At 39.3% G+C, this 13956-nt stretch overlaps 1 protein-coding gene across 4 annotated transcripts in view; it reads left to right on the top strand.

Moving 5' to 3' along the window:
• The window catches only part of agrn (agrin), a 278848-nt gene that overhangs the window by 203917 nt on the left and 60975 nt on the right, over nucleotides 1-13956 (top strand). For all 4 annotated transcript variants that reach the window (XM_025004894.2, XM_017411271.3, XM_025004895.2 and 1 more), the window contains 4 exons: nucleotides 5156-5353; nucleotides 5716-5916; nucleotides 12473-12615; nucleotides 13391-13496. In XM_025004894.2, the coding sequence (XP_024860662.1) occupies nucleotides 5156-5353; nucleotides 5716-5916; nucleotides 12473-12615; nucleotides 13391-13496 (648 nt within the window). The remainder of the gene's footprint in view (nucleotides 1-5155; nucleotides 5354-5715; nucleotides 5917-12472; nucleotides 12616-13390; nucleotides 13497-13956) is intronic.

Here is a 13956-nt window from a genome sequence, read left to right on the forward strand (position 1 = left end):
GAAGCTGCATCACGACAGAAATGCTATTGATGAATGCTAACCTGAAGTCGAGGGGTCACAAAGAGGACTAAAATCTGGTTAAAAACATTTATGTATTTGAAGGGAGGAGAAACTTGTAAAGTCAGAAAAATTACCATGTTGAGCTATATTTTGTAAATTATGCAATAACTGAATATTTTCCACAGCTAGGTCTCATTGTTTAATCTTGTTCAATAATTTTGAAATCCAGCTTCAGATAGTTTGGAAATGCAGATTTCACAAAATGCAAAATGTTTTTGTTTTTTTTCTCAGCCTAAATTTTATGCACTATGTTGCCAGACGCATCCTAGATTTGTGATAAATGGTGCACAAATATCATCCCAGTTTCACTGATCTGGATGCCAGAGCTGGCTCATTATTTTCCCCAGATATGGCTACTGTAAGTGTATCTCATGCCCAGCTTGTGTTTCTACACCTAAAACATCCCAATTTGATGGCCTTTAGCTGTCCAGAGGTTGATGCTGCCTGCAAGTCTCTACTGGTGTGAATCTGCAGGGTTTTTGGATTTCCTGTTGAGCTCCGATTTATCTATAACTTGCAGGCTAATTTTGAAAATTCAACTTTTATTCATTGAAGCACATTAAATACTGATGATAATGAAATAAAATGAAATATCTTGTCATGTTGGCACATTAGCTTCTCATTTGGCCTTGTCAGTGTGGCATAATTGGTCAAATTTTTAACCTTAAAGTCTAAACTTTTTCTGAATTTACAGTCGGTTGCCCTCCAAAAAGTGACAATTTTTCACTGAAACTAAAAAACTGAGATAAAAGTCTTCAACATAAGTGAATCAGAGAACAAAATAAAATGGGCTTCCATTAATTATCTCCAATGTCGACAAGCCTTCTCTTCTGCTGGCTTTGAACTGCAGCTCCCTTTCTTTTCTGTCTGTGATGCATTTTTGTCTGGAGGATCAGGCAGTGTGGAGAGCCAGGCACAAGGGGCAGGAGCTGATAAAGAAGCGAGGCTGCTATCAGGACACAGGGCCTGATAAAGGACAACACTAGCCGCCGCCACTTTCTGATTTATAGCTGATGCAACCTTAGAAGCGCCACGACCAGAGCAACCTTATTTTGCAGACACTTGTATTTTCTATTTATTTATTTTTGTCACAGAAAACCTTCAAATAGTAGCTTTTGTGTCCAATATATTTATGTTCTTGACCTACCTGAGCTATTGAGCTAGAAGAAGAAATTACATCTTTATTTAGCTCTCAATTGTACATTTTTAGGCCTAAAGTGCATGAGAAAAATACATATATTTCAACACCTGATTCTTATATCATTGTTTAACTCCTTATTTCAGAAAAAGGGGTATAATTAAGGTTCTTTACGAGCCTCTACTCAGCCGTTTGCTCCCATCTAGTAACAAAAGCAAGATCTGACACTAATGCTATGGCCTGGCTTGCAATCTGCAGCTCTTGTTCAACAGAAAAGTGTTGGAAAGCTCTGAGTTAGTCAGGTGTTCAGCATCAAACTCAAGGAATTGTTTCTTATGAAATTTTCTTTTGAATCACCTAAAATACTAAGAACATTTCAAAAGCTACTGTCATTAGTTTTGAAGCAAATATGTCACAGATTTCACTGGTGTTTAGATTTAATTTGTCTGCTGAACTGTCCATTTGGTTGCAAAGCCTGCCTGGAGTAAACTTTGTCATCTGTAGCCTTCCCAAGAATCCACAGGGTCCTTTTCTGTGCAAGCCAGGACTTTGTGATAGCGTGGACTGTGCAAGCTAAAAATGCATGCATGTATAAAACTTGCATTCAAAAGATGGAGCCAAACACACCGCAGAGAAAAAGAAGGCTGCATGTATATCTTTGAGCAGGAGGAAAAAGGAAAACAAGGAAGCTTTATGCTGGTGAAGATTCTCAGTCATTCAGGGAATGATAAATCCAAAAATAAAAATCAAACAAATGGAAAACTTGTTTTCAACAAGGACACTTGTTTTCAGAAAATACTAAGGACTTTTTTTTTTTGACAAGGGGGATTTAAACTTCTGGATAAAAAAAAAATAAAATTTCCTAAATGTTTTTTCTTCTTCTTTTCTCTTAAATAAAAACCAAACCAATTATGCCGTTGTTGGCCAATAAGTTTAATGTGGTACAGCTAACCTACTAATAGTATGAATTTGAGTAAATGTATGTTATTCACTTATGACTGTGTTAAGGGACCAAAATCAAACAAACCTCTGATCCGCTCTGCAGTATTCATCACTTTTTAGGACTCATTGGTCCAGCCTGGCCTGCTTTACACTTTTTGGTTTTCTTTATATAAGCTATATTAAGCTGTATTTGCTGTTTTTTTTTTACTGTAGGTAATATATCTAAAAGAAACCTAAGGTCAGGTTAGTTAGTCACTCTAAATTGTCACGAGGTGTGAGTGAAAGTGTGAATGGTGACCGGTCCAGGGTTTACCCTGCCTCTCGCCCAGTGACACAGAAGATTGGCACTAGCTCCCTGCGACCCTAGATGGAAAAGCAAGTAAAGGAAAAAAAAGTGAATGGATTGGTAGAATATTGTGGTATTGAAACCACATTTTGCCCAAACCAATGCCAGGTCAAGGCTGTTGATCCAGGAAAAAAGTGAATTCATATACAAGATGAAGTAAATTCAAGACTGCAAAAGAGTATTAAACAGATTAATTATGAGAAATTTTCCAGTGAGCTGCCTTGCTTTTCTCAATTAGTGCTAAATCATCAGTAGTTATTAGTATGGCCCTAATTGAATGTGATAGCGAGCTACGCTAATGCAATCCTTGTGGTATAATTGGTGTCGGAGGGAAAGGGTCTTCTACTCTTGTCTACAAGACCTTCTCAGTCATTTCCTTCCCCCATGTGACACATCTGTTGGTACCCTGGGCATATCTGATCCTGCCTCGCTGTTGCTTTTGAAAGAGACTTTTCTTATTGAAACAGCCAAATCCTCATGAGACGATTCAAGTGAACCCCTCTGACTAATATGGAAAGTCTCAAAAGACAGCTCAGCCTTTTGAATGTCCCAGTGCTGTTTTGTCTTCTACCGTGATCAGAACAAAGTTTGATGGGGAGAAAAAAATGCAGCATTTAGAAAATATAAAGTATATTGTGAGGGAGAAAATATCAACTTCACAAAGTTACAAATAAAAGCAGGAAAGTGTGACTTTTCTCACTTTGTTCAGATAGTTTCCCAGTTTCTGCTGCTTTGAAGCATCAACAAAAAGCTGTGCTGGCAGAACGCTTCCCCATAGGGCTGTAGTAGCCAGGTGATGAGCAGTAGCTGGCTTTCACTAGATACAGCAATTGGCATTCAGGCCAAAGCGTTCAGTTCTTGTCTCATCAGTCCAGAGAAGCTTTTCCTTCATGCTTTCAGAATGTTTTAAGTGTTATTTGGCAAACTGCTGCTGGACTTTTGTGTGTTTTTTCCACAGGAATAGATTTAGATTCTGACCATCTTCCTCTAAAGTCTTGATTGATGGAGTGCTGAGGAGATGGTAGTGCTTCTGGTTACCTCTTTCATGTTTACTAAATTTGTAGTGTTCAGTTATTCAGTTTTACTTCTGGAGAGTGTGCTTTGGTTGGTTGTAAGCTGTTGTTCCTGGACTCTTCATGCATTTTTTAAATTTAAACTCTCCTTGTTAAATATATTCTTCATTTGAAATGTATCTGTGAAGAGTTTTTAAAATTCCATTGCTTGGTTCTTCATATATCACATGGACGGGTGTATTTTTTCTTTTGATTTCTAACCAGTCAAACCAATTTCAGGTGTACTCCAATGCTATTTTACATCTGTTCCATATTAACTTAGCATCTCTCCACTTCATTTATCTGCGCCGCTGCACTGAATCATCAAGCACAACACCAGCTGTCAGCAATGGAGCTTATCAATCGCAATATAAAGAAAGAAAGCAGCTGCTCTTTACTATTTAATTGCTTCACGATTGCTATGTATTCTGTAAAATGCCATACTTAGGGGCAGATTTATTACCTGAGGCAGTTTAGCATCTGGTCTCAAATCTTAAATGGCACCTATGGGAGTGTCCAGTTCTGTGGGTGACATCCTCAAACAGCACTTATCTTGTTTTAGTAATAACTAAAGAAGTTACCAGAAACAGCGCAAACAAGCCGACGAGTTAATATTCAGGAATCTCTAATATAATATCAACAACAATCCTTGTTTCAGAACTGTTCATATCAGTAAAAACCAGATGTTTTCCTTTGACTCAGATAAAAAGTTGATTGGATAGATTTAAATAAATTAAATTCTAATTTCAAACACTCATGAGTCTTTATTTTGCAGTTTAGCTGCACTAAAATGTGTTTCTGCTTTTAAAGCCAAACAAGCTAAATATCTTCATTCAGAGGAACATTTAGGACTTAATGAACAGCCAGTTATCAATGCAGCCTGCTGGCTCAGACGGCCCATTTTTAATATTGTTGTGCATCCTAAGTCCAGCACCAATAGCACTTATATGAGGTATAAAACTGAAGGCATATTTCTATTTTAAAGGTAAATAATTAAACTGTATGAACAGGAATATGAGTAAATGTGGCTGCAAGATTTATTTAAACATTTTGTCTGAATTTCTTACACTGAAAGGGAAATTTCCATTAATATATATATATCTGACAGGACCAGGCACAAACACCACTAATGTCAACACCTTTCATTTTTACTGCCATTTTTACATTACAGCTTTAAGCCACAGAAAACATCAACAGGAGTTTTTTTTAGGCTAAACTTCTTCTGCAATAAATTCAAAATGCTTGTAAATTGGGGCTGAAGTGTGTCTTTAAACAGCATGACTGTTGCTTTAGTATGAGATCATAAACACATATTGGCCACAGCAAATTAATTTGATATCTGTGGTGATTAGGATTTACTTTAATTTGTACAGAAAATTGATACACACATAAAACCCACAGCAATCACATGTATTCCTCTGTAACTTCGTATCCACTTAATTATGTTTCAAGGATCATGAAAAATAATTTTAAAAACATACCTTAATTAAATGCACTACAGAACCTAATAACTAAGTTAGATCACATGAGCAGCGATGAAAGAACTAATTTTACTGTGACTGCACACACACATAAACACAAGCAGCCTAAATCTCTGCTCTTCTGTGCCTCATTCAGACGAAGCTTGTGCCAACTGCTCCTTCGGGGCAATCTGCGATGTCCAGAGCGGACTGTGTGTGTGTCCGTCAGAGTGTGTCGAGTCCCATCAGCCTGTGTGTGGCAGTGATGGCACCACCTACAACAGCGAGTGTGAGCTGCATGTCCGAGCCTGCAAACAACAGATGGACCTGCGAGTGGTCAGCCAGGGAGATTGCAGTAAGTTCTGTGTACATTTTCTGTGTTCACCGATTTCAGTTTGCTATTTATGAATTCACAAAACATTAAAATGCCCTTTGGGTGAGTTTAGATCTTCAGTTATTTGTTTGACTACAAGAAAAAGGACGACATTCACCAGTAAAACACAAACCTGTACAGCATCTTTGAGTTTTGTAAGTTTTTTTCCTTGAAGAAAAAAGTTTGAAATGATACGTGAAAAAATTCGCCCTATGGCTCCAAGCAGGCAGACAGGATTTACATTTTAATTTCTGTCCTAATGATCAAATTAACTTCATGGATATATCCTGCATGCGGTGACCCGTGGTGCTCTGACCTGTCTCTCTGCTGTGTTTGTAATGCAGAAACATGTGGCAACACAGTTTGTGCCTGGGGCGCCCGTTGTGTCGAGAATAAGTGTGAGTGCCAGGAGTGCTCAGGCGAGGAGTCCTCCCCAGTGTGTGGTAGTGATGGTAATACCTACGACAATGAGTGTGAACTCCGCAGGTCCTCCTGCATACAGAAGAGGAAAATTGATGTGGCGCTGCCCGGCAGCTGTGATGAAGGTAGGAAATGGACTTTGAAATGTTGTAATTATGTTAACCAATCAGCCATTGAAGTGGTGTAATTAACTTTACCAACTGACCTGTGGTACAGTGTTTAGTCATCTGTGGATTTTCATAATGGTGGGCTATACCTCTAACAGCTTGCCAGTCCTCTGACATCACCAAAAGTTGCACTGTGAAAGTCAGTGTGTGTGTCTGTAAACACAAACAGTTACAGCAACTGAAGTTTCCTTTAAATAAATTGGCTCTTATCTGCTGTATGTTTCAAAATGGTTGTTGTCATGCTTTTTAACTTGTATAGTCCTGCTGTTGTTTGTTGTTTACAGCTCTCAAAGCTTGCCAATAGAGTGTAAAAAAATATAGATGTAGCTACTGTGAGATCTTTCATCAAGGTACTATTATGGAGTCTCAACTTTGAAGTGGATTATGCACAATTTATCCAAACCTCAAAGTCTTTACCTAATATAAATATAATTTTAATAGGAATATATGGTAATACAGTCACCTGGGGCATCTAAAAATATCATTAGTATCCCTTTAAATATCTCCTTAAAACTCTACTGGAAAGTTTATGCCAGCCATGCACAGCTAAGTTGAAACTGTGCATAATGAACAATATAGTTCCTGTACAGCTCTTCTAGGGACATTTCTGCTTTCTAGCAATAATATTTTCTCTGAAGGGGAGTATTCAGAGAGTGTTGTTCGTCTCAGACTCCATTATCTTGACACCCTAAGTTGCTCACATATGACCAAGTACAGTAGTATATTCTGGCATCAACCTGTTCATTTTATAGCCTAATGAAATGACTTTGGTAATGTTTTTTTTTTCTTGTACTACATCTCTGCTCTAGGACATTTAGGCTAACAGTGTATTAGAAGGCCCTTAAATGACCTGAAATTACATGCAGTAATAAAACATGACAAGTCATTTTAGGCGGACTGTAAATTTTGAGGGTAAAATTGGAAGAAGGCTTAACACAATCAAATAATGGATACTGCCCAACCTTAGCATATAATAAACCTTAGGGAAATTGGTAGTTCAGTCACAAACAAGAATAAGCAGTAACTTAAGACACATGCAGTATTGAGAAGTAGCATTCTTTAAAGGAGTGAATGTCAGTTTAAAGTAAATAGTTGTGTGAGCTATTAGCACTCAGAGTATGAGTTGAGGATGACTCTCAACTGCTACCACATCAATTTATGTGTTTTCAAAGGTTGATTAGTGGTGGTGGCCATCTTGAATTGGTCTCTGAAAGTTGTAGATTACACTCTACAACTACACAGTACATTCAGTTATTTTCTCCTGACTGTTCCAATAAAATATGTCCAGTGGTTCACGAGATGTGATTGTTTTGCTCACAGACAAACAGACATAAGTGGAAGCAGGTGATAAAGAGCCCGAGCTGGGACTCAAACCTGAGCTGGTTGTATTGACACAGAATGCCAGCTTAACCAGTTGACCTATGCAGCTCCCCTAGAGGTGAATGAAACTGTTTAACCTGGTAAGACTTAGTGGATAATGTCTACTCTACCAAATAAATGATGACAAAAATGAGTCAAAAACTGAAAGTGTTCATGGGACATTAGGGGGGTGGTTTCCCTCAAACAGCTGGTCAGTTTGTCTCGTAAACTGATATTTAACAGAAACAAAGGAAAATAGCACCTTACATCATGACATGTTGGAAAATATATTGACTTATAAATGATAGTCTCTAGAAGCCACCACTGACATCACAATATCTTCACTTTTACAACACATTGGTTATAGTCATATTTTATATACAATTTAAACATTATACTTGCATTGCTGAAAAATAATGTATGTGAATTGTTCCCACAGGTTTTTATTTTCATTTAGTTAGAAGATGAACACAGCAAGTTTCTTGCAAGAATACTTAAGATTAAAAGCTCCCCCTCCAGCTTACTAAACAAGCAGACAATGTCCTAGTGTGATGGGAAAATACTTTAATATCAGCAACTAAGTGGAGAAGAATTAGTTTGACTGTTTTAAAGAGGGTATGGATTTATGTATATTGTGACAGTCACGCCACACAATTTATGAAGCCTCTCTATCCTATTAGTCTTTTAAATGTGTGACTAATGGCACCTAATATGCGTAGCTCTGATTTCTGTGGCTGCAGCTACCTTGTTCTTTTCCATACTGAAGAAATGAGACCTAATTTACCGAGCAGATCGTATCTTGATCCGCTCTGACAAGCCTAGGCAGAATATCACAGGCTCTCACTCAGCTTTTCATGGGGACAACTCTGGAGGGAGCAACATGCCAGCCTCTGGTTGTCATGCAGATAGTGGCAATGCTGTTCCCCTGTGGGTAGTGGGTCGTTGCCGTGAACATAGTCATCTTCTGACAAGGTGTGAAGGGGAGCAGATTACACCTGCCAGCAGGAGGGATGGCTGGAGAGAAGAAAAGTGGGGGTAGTTTGGGGATCGGGCAAACAGATGAGGAGAAGCTACTTCCATTTTGATTGCTAGCCAGGGGTGTTTCATCCTTTTCTTTTTTCTTGTGTCTTGTTTTTTCTTATTACCGTTGTCAACCACATTGCTTTCATAGGCCTGTGAGGCAAATCATGCCACCAGAGCTTCTGCAGTCCATTTAACATCATTTCATTGACTGAGATGAGTGACCTTTTTGTATGCGGCATGAGGAAATGTGAGACTGCATGCCCTCAACACAGACTTACTGTCACTGCACACACACTCACAGCTACACACTTTCTATTGTCTGTTGGTTGTCTGGTGTTGGACAAAAATGCTCTCATCTTCCTCCCCGAGGGAGTCTGTGAACATCCTGCTTTTTCCATCACTCGCTCATTTTGATTCAGAGAAAACCATCAGGCTTACACAATAGAATCTCCCTTTTTTTTTTTCTTTTTGCGCTCCCCATCACTCCCCACTGTCCCACCCACTCATTTCTCTCTGCGTTTTGCACTGTTCTCCATCAAAATTGTGCCTCTCCACAAAAGCGGCACCAATGCTTTTGCAGATTGGGGTGGAGATGGGATTGTCAGAAATCGAAAAATTTCACCCCAGGGGCAACTCGTAGTTCGGTCTTTTTCTGCAGGCTGTTGTTCCGATTCCTTTAGCCCCCGCAGATCTCACCCAGACCCTCAGCTGGAAGTCTGAGCTGACTGTAACACCTCTGAAACCAGGCTGCCAGCTTTTGAAATTTGTGTTGCCCTGCTTCTCTCAATGATTTGTCACTGACAAATTCACCCCTGCCCAGATGTACCAGTGGTGAGTTTGGGCAAAATTAGGAGCATGATATATGTAATAGAGGGCTTCTGTCACAACATATAATATTGTATTTTCTAGCTCTGTTGTTGACAGCAGCAACCCTCTGCATCACCAGAATGAAATCAAAGGTAGTGTAAGCCTTTAGAGGAAATGAACATGTGATTTATATGCTGATGTTAAAAACCATCCTCATTAGTCTTATTGGGGGGAGGGCACAGCATAAAAATGGAAGTTGTTTTCTCTTGCTTTTATTTAGCAGTAATGAAAAATGACAGTGTTCCCACTGTTGGCCATACAGGGAAATTTATCACCTGTTTAATTTCACACTCGGGTAGGCTTAGCCTCAGCTTCTTCTATTTTTTTGACACTGACAAAGTGGCAGCAGAGAGTGGTGCATCAACTACGAGTGGCCCAGGCCCCCTTTTAATTGAAAAGGCATTTAATAAACAAGATTATAAGAGTTGGATTGCAAGGTCCACACTTCGCTCCTCCTTCAGCTCCGATTGGATCAAACTCCAAAGTACATAAAAGGCCATCAGAAACAATCCAGAAACACCTCCTCAAAGTCAGACCAGCAGACTTTCCCTTCTTGGTTAATCGATTATATCCGTGCCCAGTCGGGACATGTAACCTTCTGTTGAGGCAACACAACTACTTTCTTCTTTCTGACATTTCCACACACCTCATTCCTTCCCCAAGGTGTGACACACCATTTGTCTTCTCATTTGAGTACTTTATTTGGACTAATGTTCTGCCACATCCATCAAGAACATCGAAGGGACCGTTAGGATAACAACTACGGCAGATTGCTCCTCAGGTGCTTCTGAGAAAGTAATACTTAATTTAGCTGCAGCAAAGGTTATTCTAGCTGGCATTCACTCATGCAGTGTTATAAAAACACCAGTCTGTCACAGTTTGTGTTTATATTTGGTCTTTTATTCAGTATTTGGAAAACAACTAGTTAGGTGATCTTTAGATTATGTGTTTAGTACTGTCTCTTCCCCTGGAGATGGTCTGCTTACAGTCATTCCTCGTGCTGGTTTGTCAGTTTTGTAGTATTAAAAATTCTTTCTGTGATTCTAAGCCTTCCTCCTAATTACCCGTGTTTGGGTCCTTACAACAAACTAACCATTCTTTGTGACACAGCCGTCTGAGAGCCACTGATGTCAACACAAGTATTCTACTCGACCAGAGTCTTGGGATATTTCATACATTTTCTTGTACATCTTCTAATATTTACCCTTCCCCTACTCCTTTTTTTTCTTATTCTTTCAATACCAGACAGCTTCAACAATAGAGCTGTGTCGTTCACTTCTAATATTCTTTCCATTGTCAAATCCTCTCTATTTTTCTCGGATGTTATTCTTATGCGATTCACGTCCTTTTTTTCTCACTGCTGCTGAATTCTGTCTTCTTAATAGAGCTCCCTCGGCTAAATAGACTCAGGCCTCTGACATGATTGAGTAAAAATGAACGGATGGGCAGCGCAGAGAGAATAGCTGATGCAGCCATCTTAGCTAGGGATTTATTAATTGAAAGGTTCATAGGCAGCGCAGGTGGTGGACACATCAAAGTACAACGGCTAATTAGGACCTCTCTTTGCCTTTCACTTCTATTTATTCCATTTTAATGTTTTACCTCTTTTATTTATTTATCATGTTTCTGTGAAGGCGCCTGAGCGGAATATGAATTGAATACACCCTCATTTCCTTTTTTACTGTGTCCTGCTGAGCTTGCGTACAGTAAACGGATGCAGGAGGCCAACCGTCAGAGGCTGAATGCTTATTCTCCGTCTGATCTGCCCCCTCTTCAGATGTCATTTGAAGCCAAATACTTGCAATAATGTCACTGGCGGCTAAAAGCCATAACGGAGCACATTACCTCTGCCACAAAATTAAACTTGGGCTGTGGTTCACGATCAATAGGTTTCCACAACGACATAATCTGGTAACAGGATTAAGGTTGGGAGGTTATGTGGGTTTTAAATGGAGACAGACCGAATCTCTAACTAGTCCTGATGTTTTTAGGGGGCAATGTGGCCTCTCAAAGTCTGCACTCAGCTCCAGCTCCTCTATTGTGTCCACAGATAATGAAGTCAAAGCTCCTCCGCTCTATCGACCCCCTCAAAGCTCTTGCATCCCATTCCTGATGACCCATATCAAAGAACAGCCAAGGCTTCTTCTGCCCCTCCCCTGCACTGTGACCTTCTCTATAATCTACTTTAGAAGATGGGTTATGCTAAGTGCTACTTCCATCCCCACAACATTGATTTCACCATTAGAGGCAGAGCATCAATAGACTGAGCTGAATGAGCCCCAAAAAGAAGACGAGAAGACAGGAGGAGGAAGGAACACCTTGATAACCTAATGTTTGAGTCTATCAGCTGCACTGGGAGCTTTTAGTTGGACTACATTCCTTTTCTGAATAACAAATTAGCTTCAAATGAACTTTCTGCCTGCCTCAGGAGTGCCTCTGCCTGTCTGACATTCTTTACATCTTTCAGGCTGCCTTCATAGCCTGCCTTCACGCACATCCACTTAGTCTCCCCATAGACTTCCACTGTAGGAGATATTTGCAACTTCAAAAGTGAGTTCCTCCCACTTTTTTTTTCCACCTACGCAATTTGTTTTTCTTAAATTAGGCTCCAAACAAAATGCTTTCAGAAGCATTTTTTCCTCCCCGTTTTTTATTTCCCTTGAACTGTTTAGAAAACCTACAAAACACCAACTGAAATTTTGGTGTTTATATCTTCTTGTCCTTCCTTGTTTATTAGGAACGCAAAAAAGCAGCTTCCCCTTTTTGAGTACAGCTTTTAAAATAAGTAAACAACCTTTCAGGGTCACAGTTAAAGAGTCGCTGTGACAACTTTCTTCAAGGTCTCAGGAGATAATTAAATTTTACAGAACACTTTGCAATTAGTTGCATTCTCATATCAGGAAGCAGGCACCCATAAAGTGGGCCTTACCACCAATTCTCTGTGCAGTCAGAGGCCAGAGTTTCCCTCCTTTTTTATGTCAGATTTAATTGAAATAAAAAAGGATGCCTCATTGGTGGTGCAGAGATGTCTAATTTATTTAGTCCCTATCTAGCCTTTCCTGCAGTGGGTCATTATCTCGGACTAGCAGCAGTGCCTCTGCTTCCTTCTCTTCCAGGATAAAGGGAGAATAAATAATCCTAACTCTTGTGATCCTCTCTATATGTAAGCATTCAGATGTGCTAAAACTGCAATATTTTGATGTGACGTTCTGTGTTTATGTGTTTTATTAATGCCTGTGCTTTTCTCATGTGCTTCTGTTTGCAGACTGTGGTTCTGGGGCATCGGGCTCCGGTGCAGAGAGCTGTGAGCAGGAGCGCTGCAGCATGTTCGGAGGATATTGGGACGATGATGCAGAGGATGGACCTTGTGTCTGTGGATATTCCTGTGAACATGTGACTCTAAAGTTGGTATGTCTTCTAAAAAAAATGACATAATTTGACACTCATTCATAAAATGTCTTTTTTAGAGCCCTAACGCTGTTAAATAAAGGCACACAGGCTTCAGACACTTGACTTTCCTGTCATGTTACATGTCAGCTCAGTTCAACAGGGATAAACTCACTTCTTTTTACCAATTACACTTCTAAGCACTACTCATATGTAATAAAGCCTTACCTTAAATCTATCCTATTATTGAATGTTTTACATATATTGCTGCAACAGAAACAGGAACGGGTTTTCTTGGTGTTTACCTAATTATTTGAGCTAATATTAGAGAAAAAAAATTGGGCCTCTCATGAACTCATGATCTTCAAAAACATTATTGCTCGTGTCTGTGTGTGCGTGCACGTTTGCCTTTACTGTTATCAAAATATCTCAGGAATCACAGAAAATATTTTAAATAAACTTTCAGAAAGTAATAACTGGGTTGACCACTACTACAAAATAACTTTTGGAGTCCTTCTGATTCAAGATGGCTGCCACAGCAAAGCGATCTTAGCAAACAGAAAAATGGCTACAACTCTGTCAGTTTTACAAATATTGAGCTCTGGTGTGGTAGTTGCTGAGAGACTGCACATAATGTTAAAATCAAGGTTTTACCAAAATATCTATAGATCTGTCAAGGTGGCAGGCAATATGCATTCCTTCAATATTCAGTGATGTTTTCTGTGAAATTGCTCTTTACAAGCTGAATGAACTTTAACACGTTGTAACAGTCTTCCTGTCTGTAATTCTCTCGTAGGTTTGTGGCTCAGATGGACGAACTTACAACAACGAGTGTTCACTAAAAAATGCCAGATGTCTGGGTAAAAAGCACCTGGAGGTTCAAAGTGTGGGACCTTGTTCAGGTTGGTGTATAACACCACTCAGACCTAACGTGGTTACAGTCAACAGCTGCACTCTCATTGTCACTGACATCACATTTCTCCACTCATTCCGTCCATCGATGGGGTCGCAATCTTTTCTTTTTTAATTTAAAATTCAGACATCCTCTGTGTTGTCTCTTTACAATGTAGCCAAAAGCTGACATTATGATGAACATTATTGTTAAATGTTGTTTGTCTGTGTGTGATTTGCTCAAGGAAAGATGACTCAACTCACTTTACAGCAGTCTCCTTGTTTATAACCAGACTTTTCCTTTGAGGCCTTCTAGTTTGCGGAGTTAAAATCTTTCTCACAGGCACATATATGAACCGAGTTGATTGCAATAATGAGTCACTTTTTCTATCCTGAAAATCTTCCGTTAGCCTTTTAGCCCTAAGGATACCATTTTCCTTCAGTAACTTTAATATAAACAACCTCTTTTTT

The sequence above is a fragment of the Kryptolebias marmoratus genome, linkage group LG8 (genome assembly GCF_001649575.2).
Source record: "Kryptolebias marmoratus isolate JLee-2015 linkage group LG8, ASM164957v2, whole genome shotgun sequence".
NCBI lineage: Eukaryota > Metazoa > Chordata > Actinopteri > Cyprinodontiformes > Rivulidae > Kryptolebias > Kryptolebias marmoratus.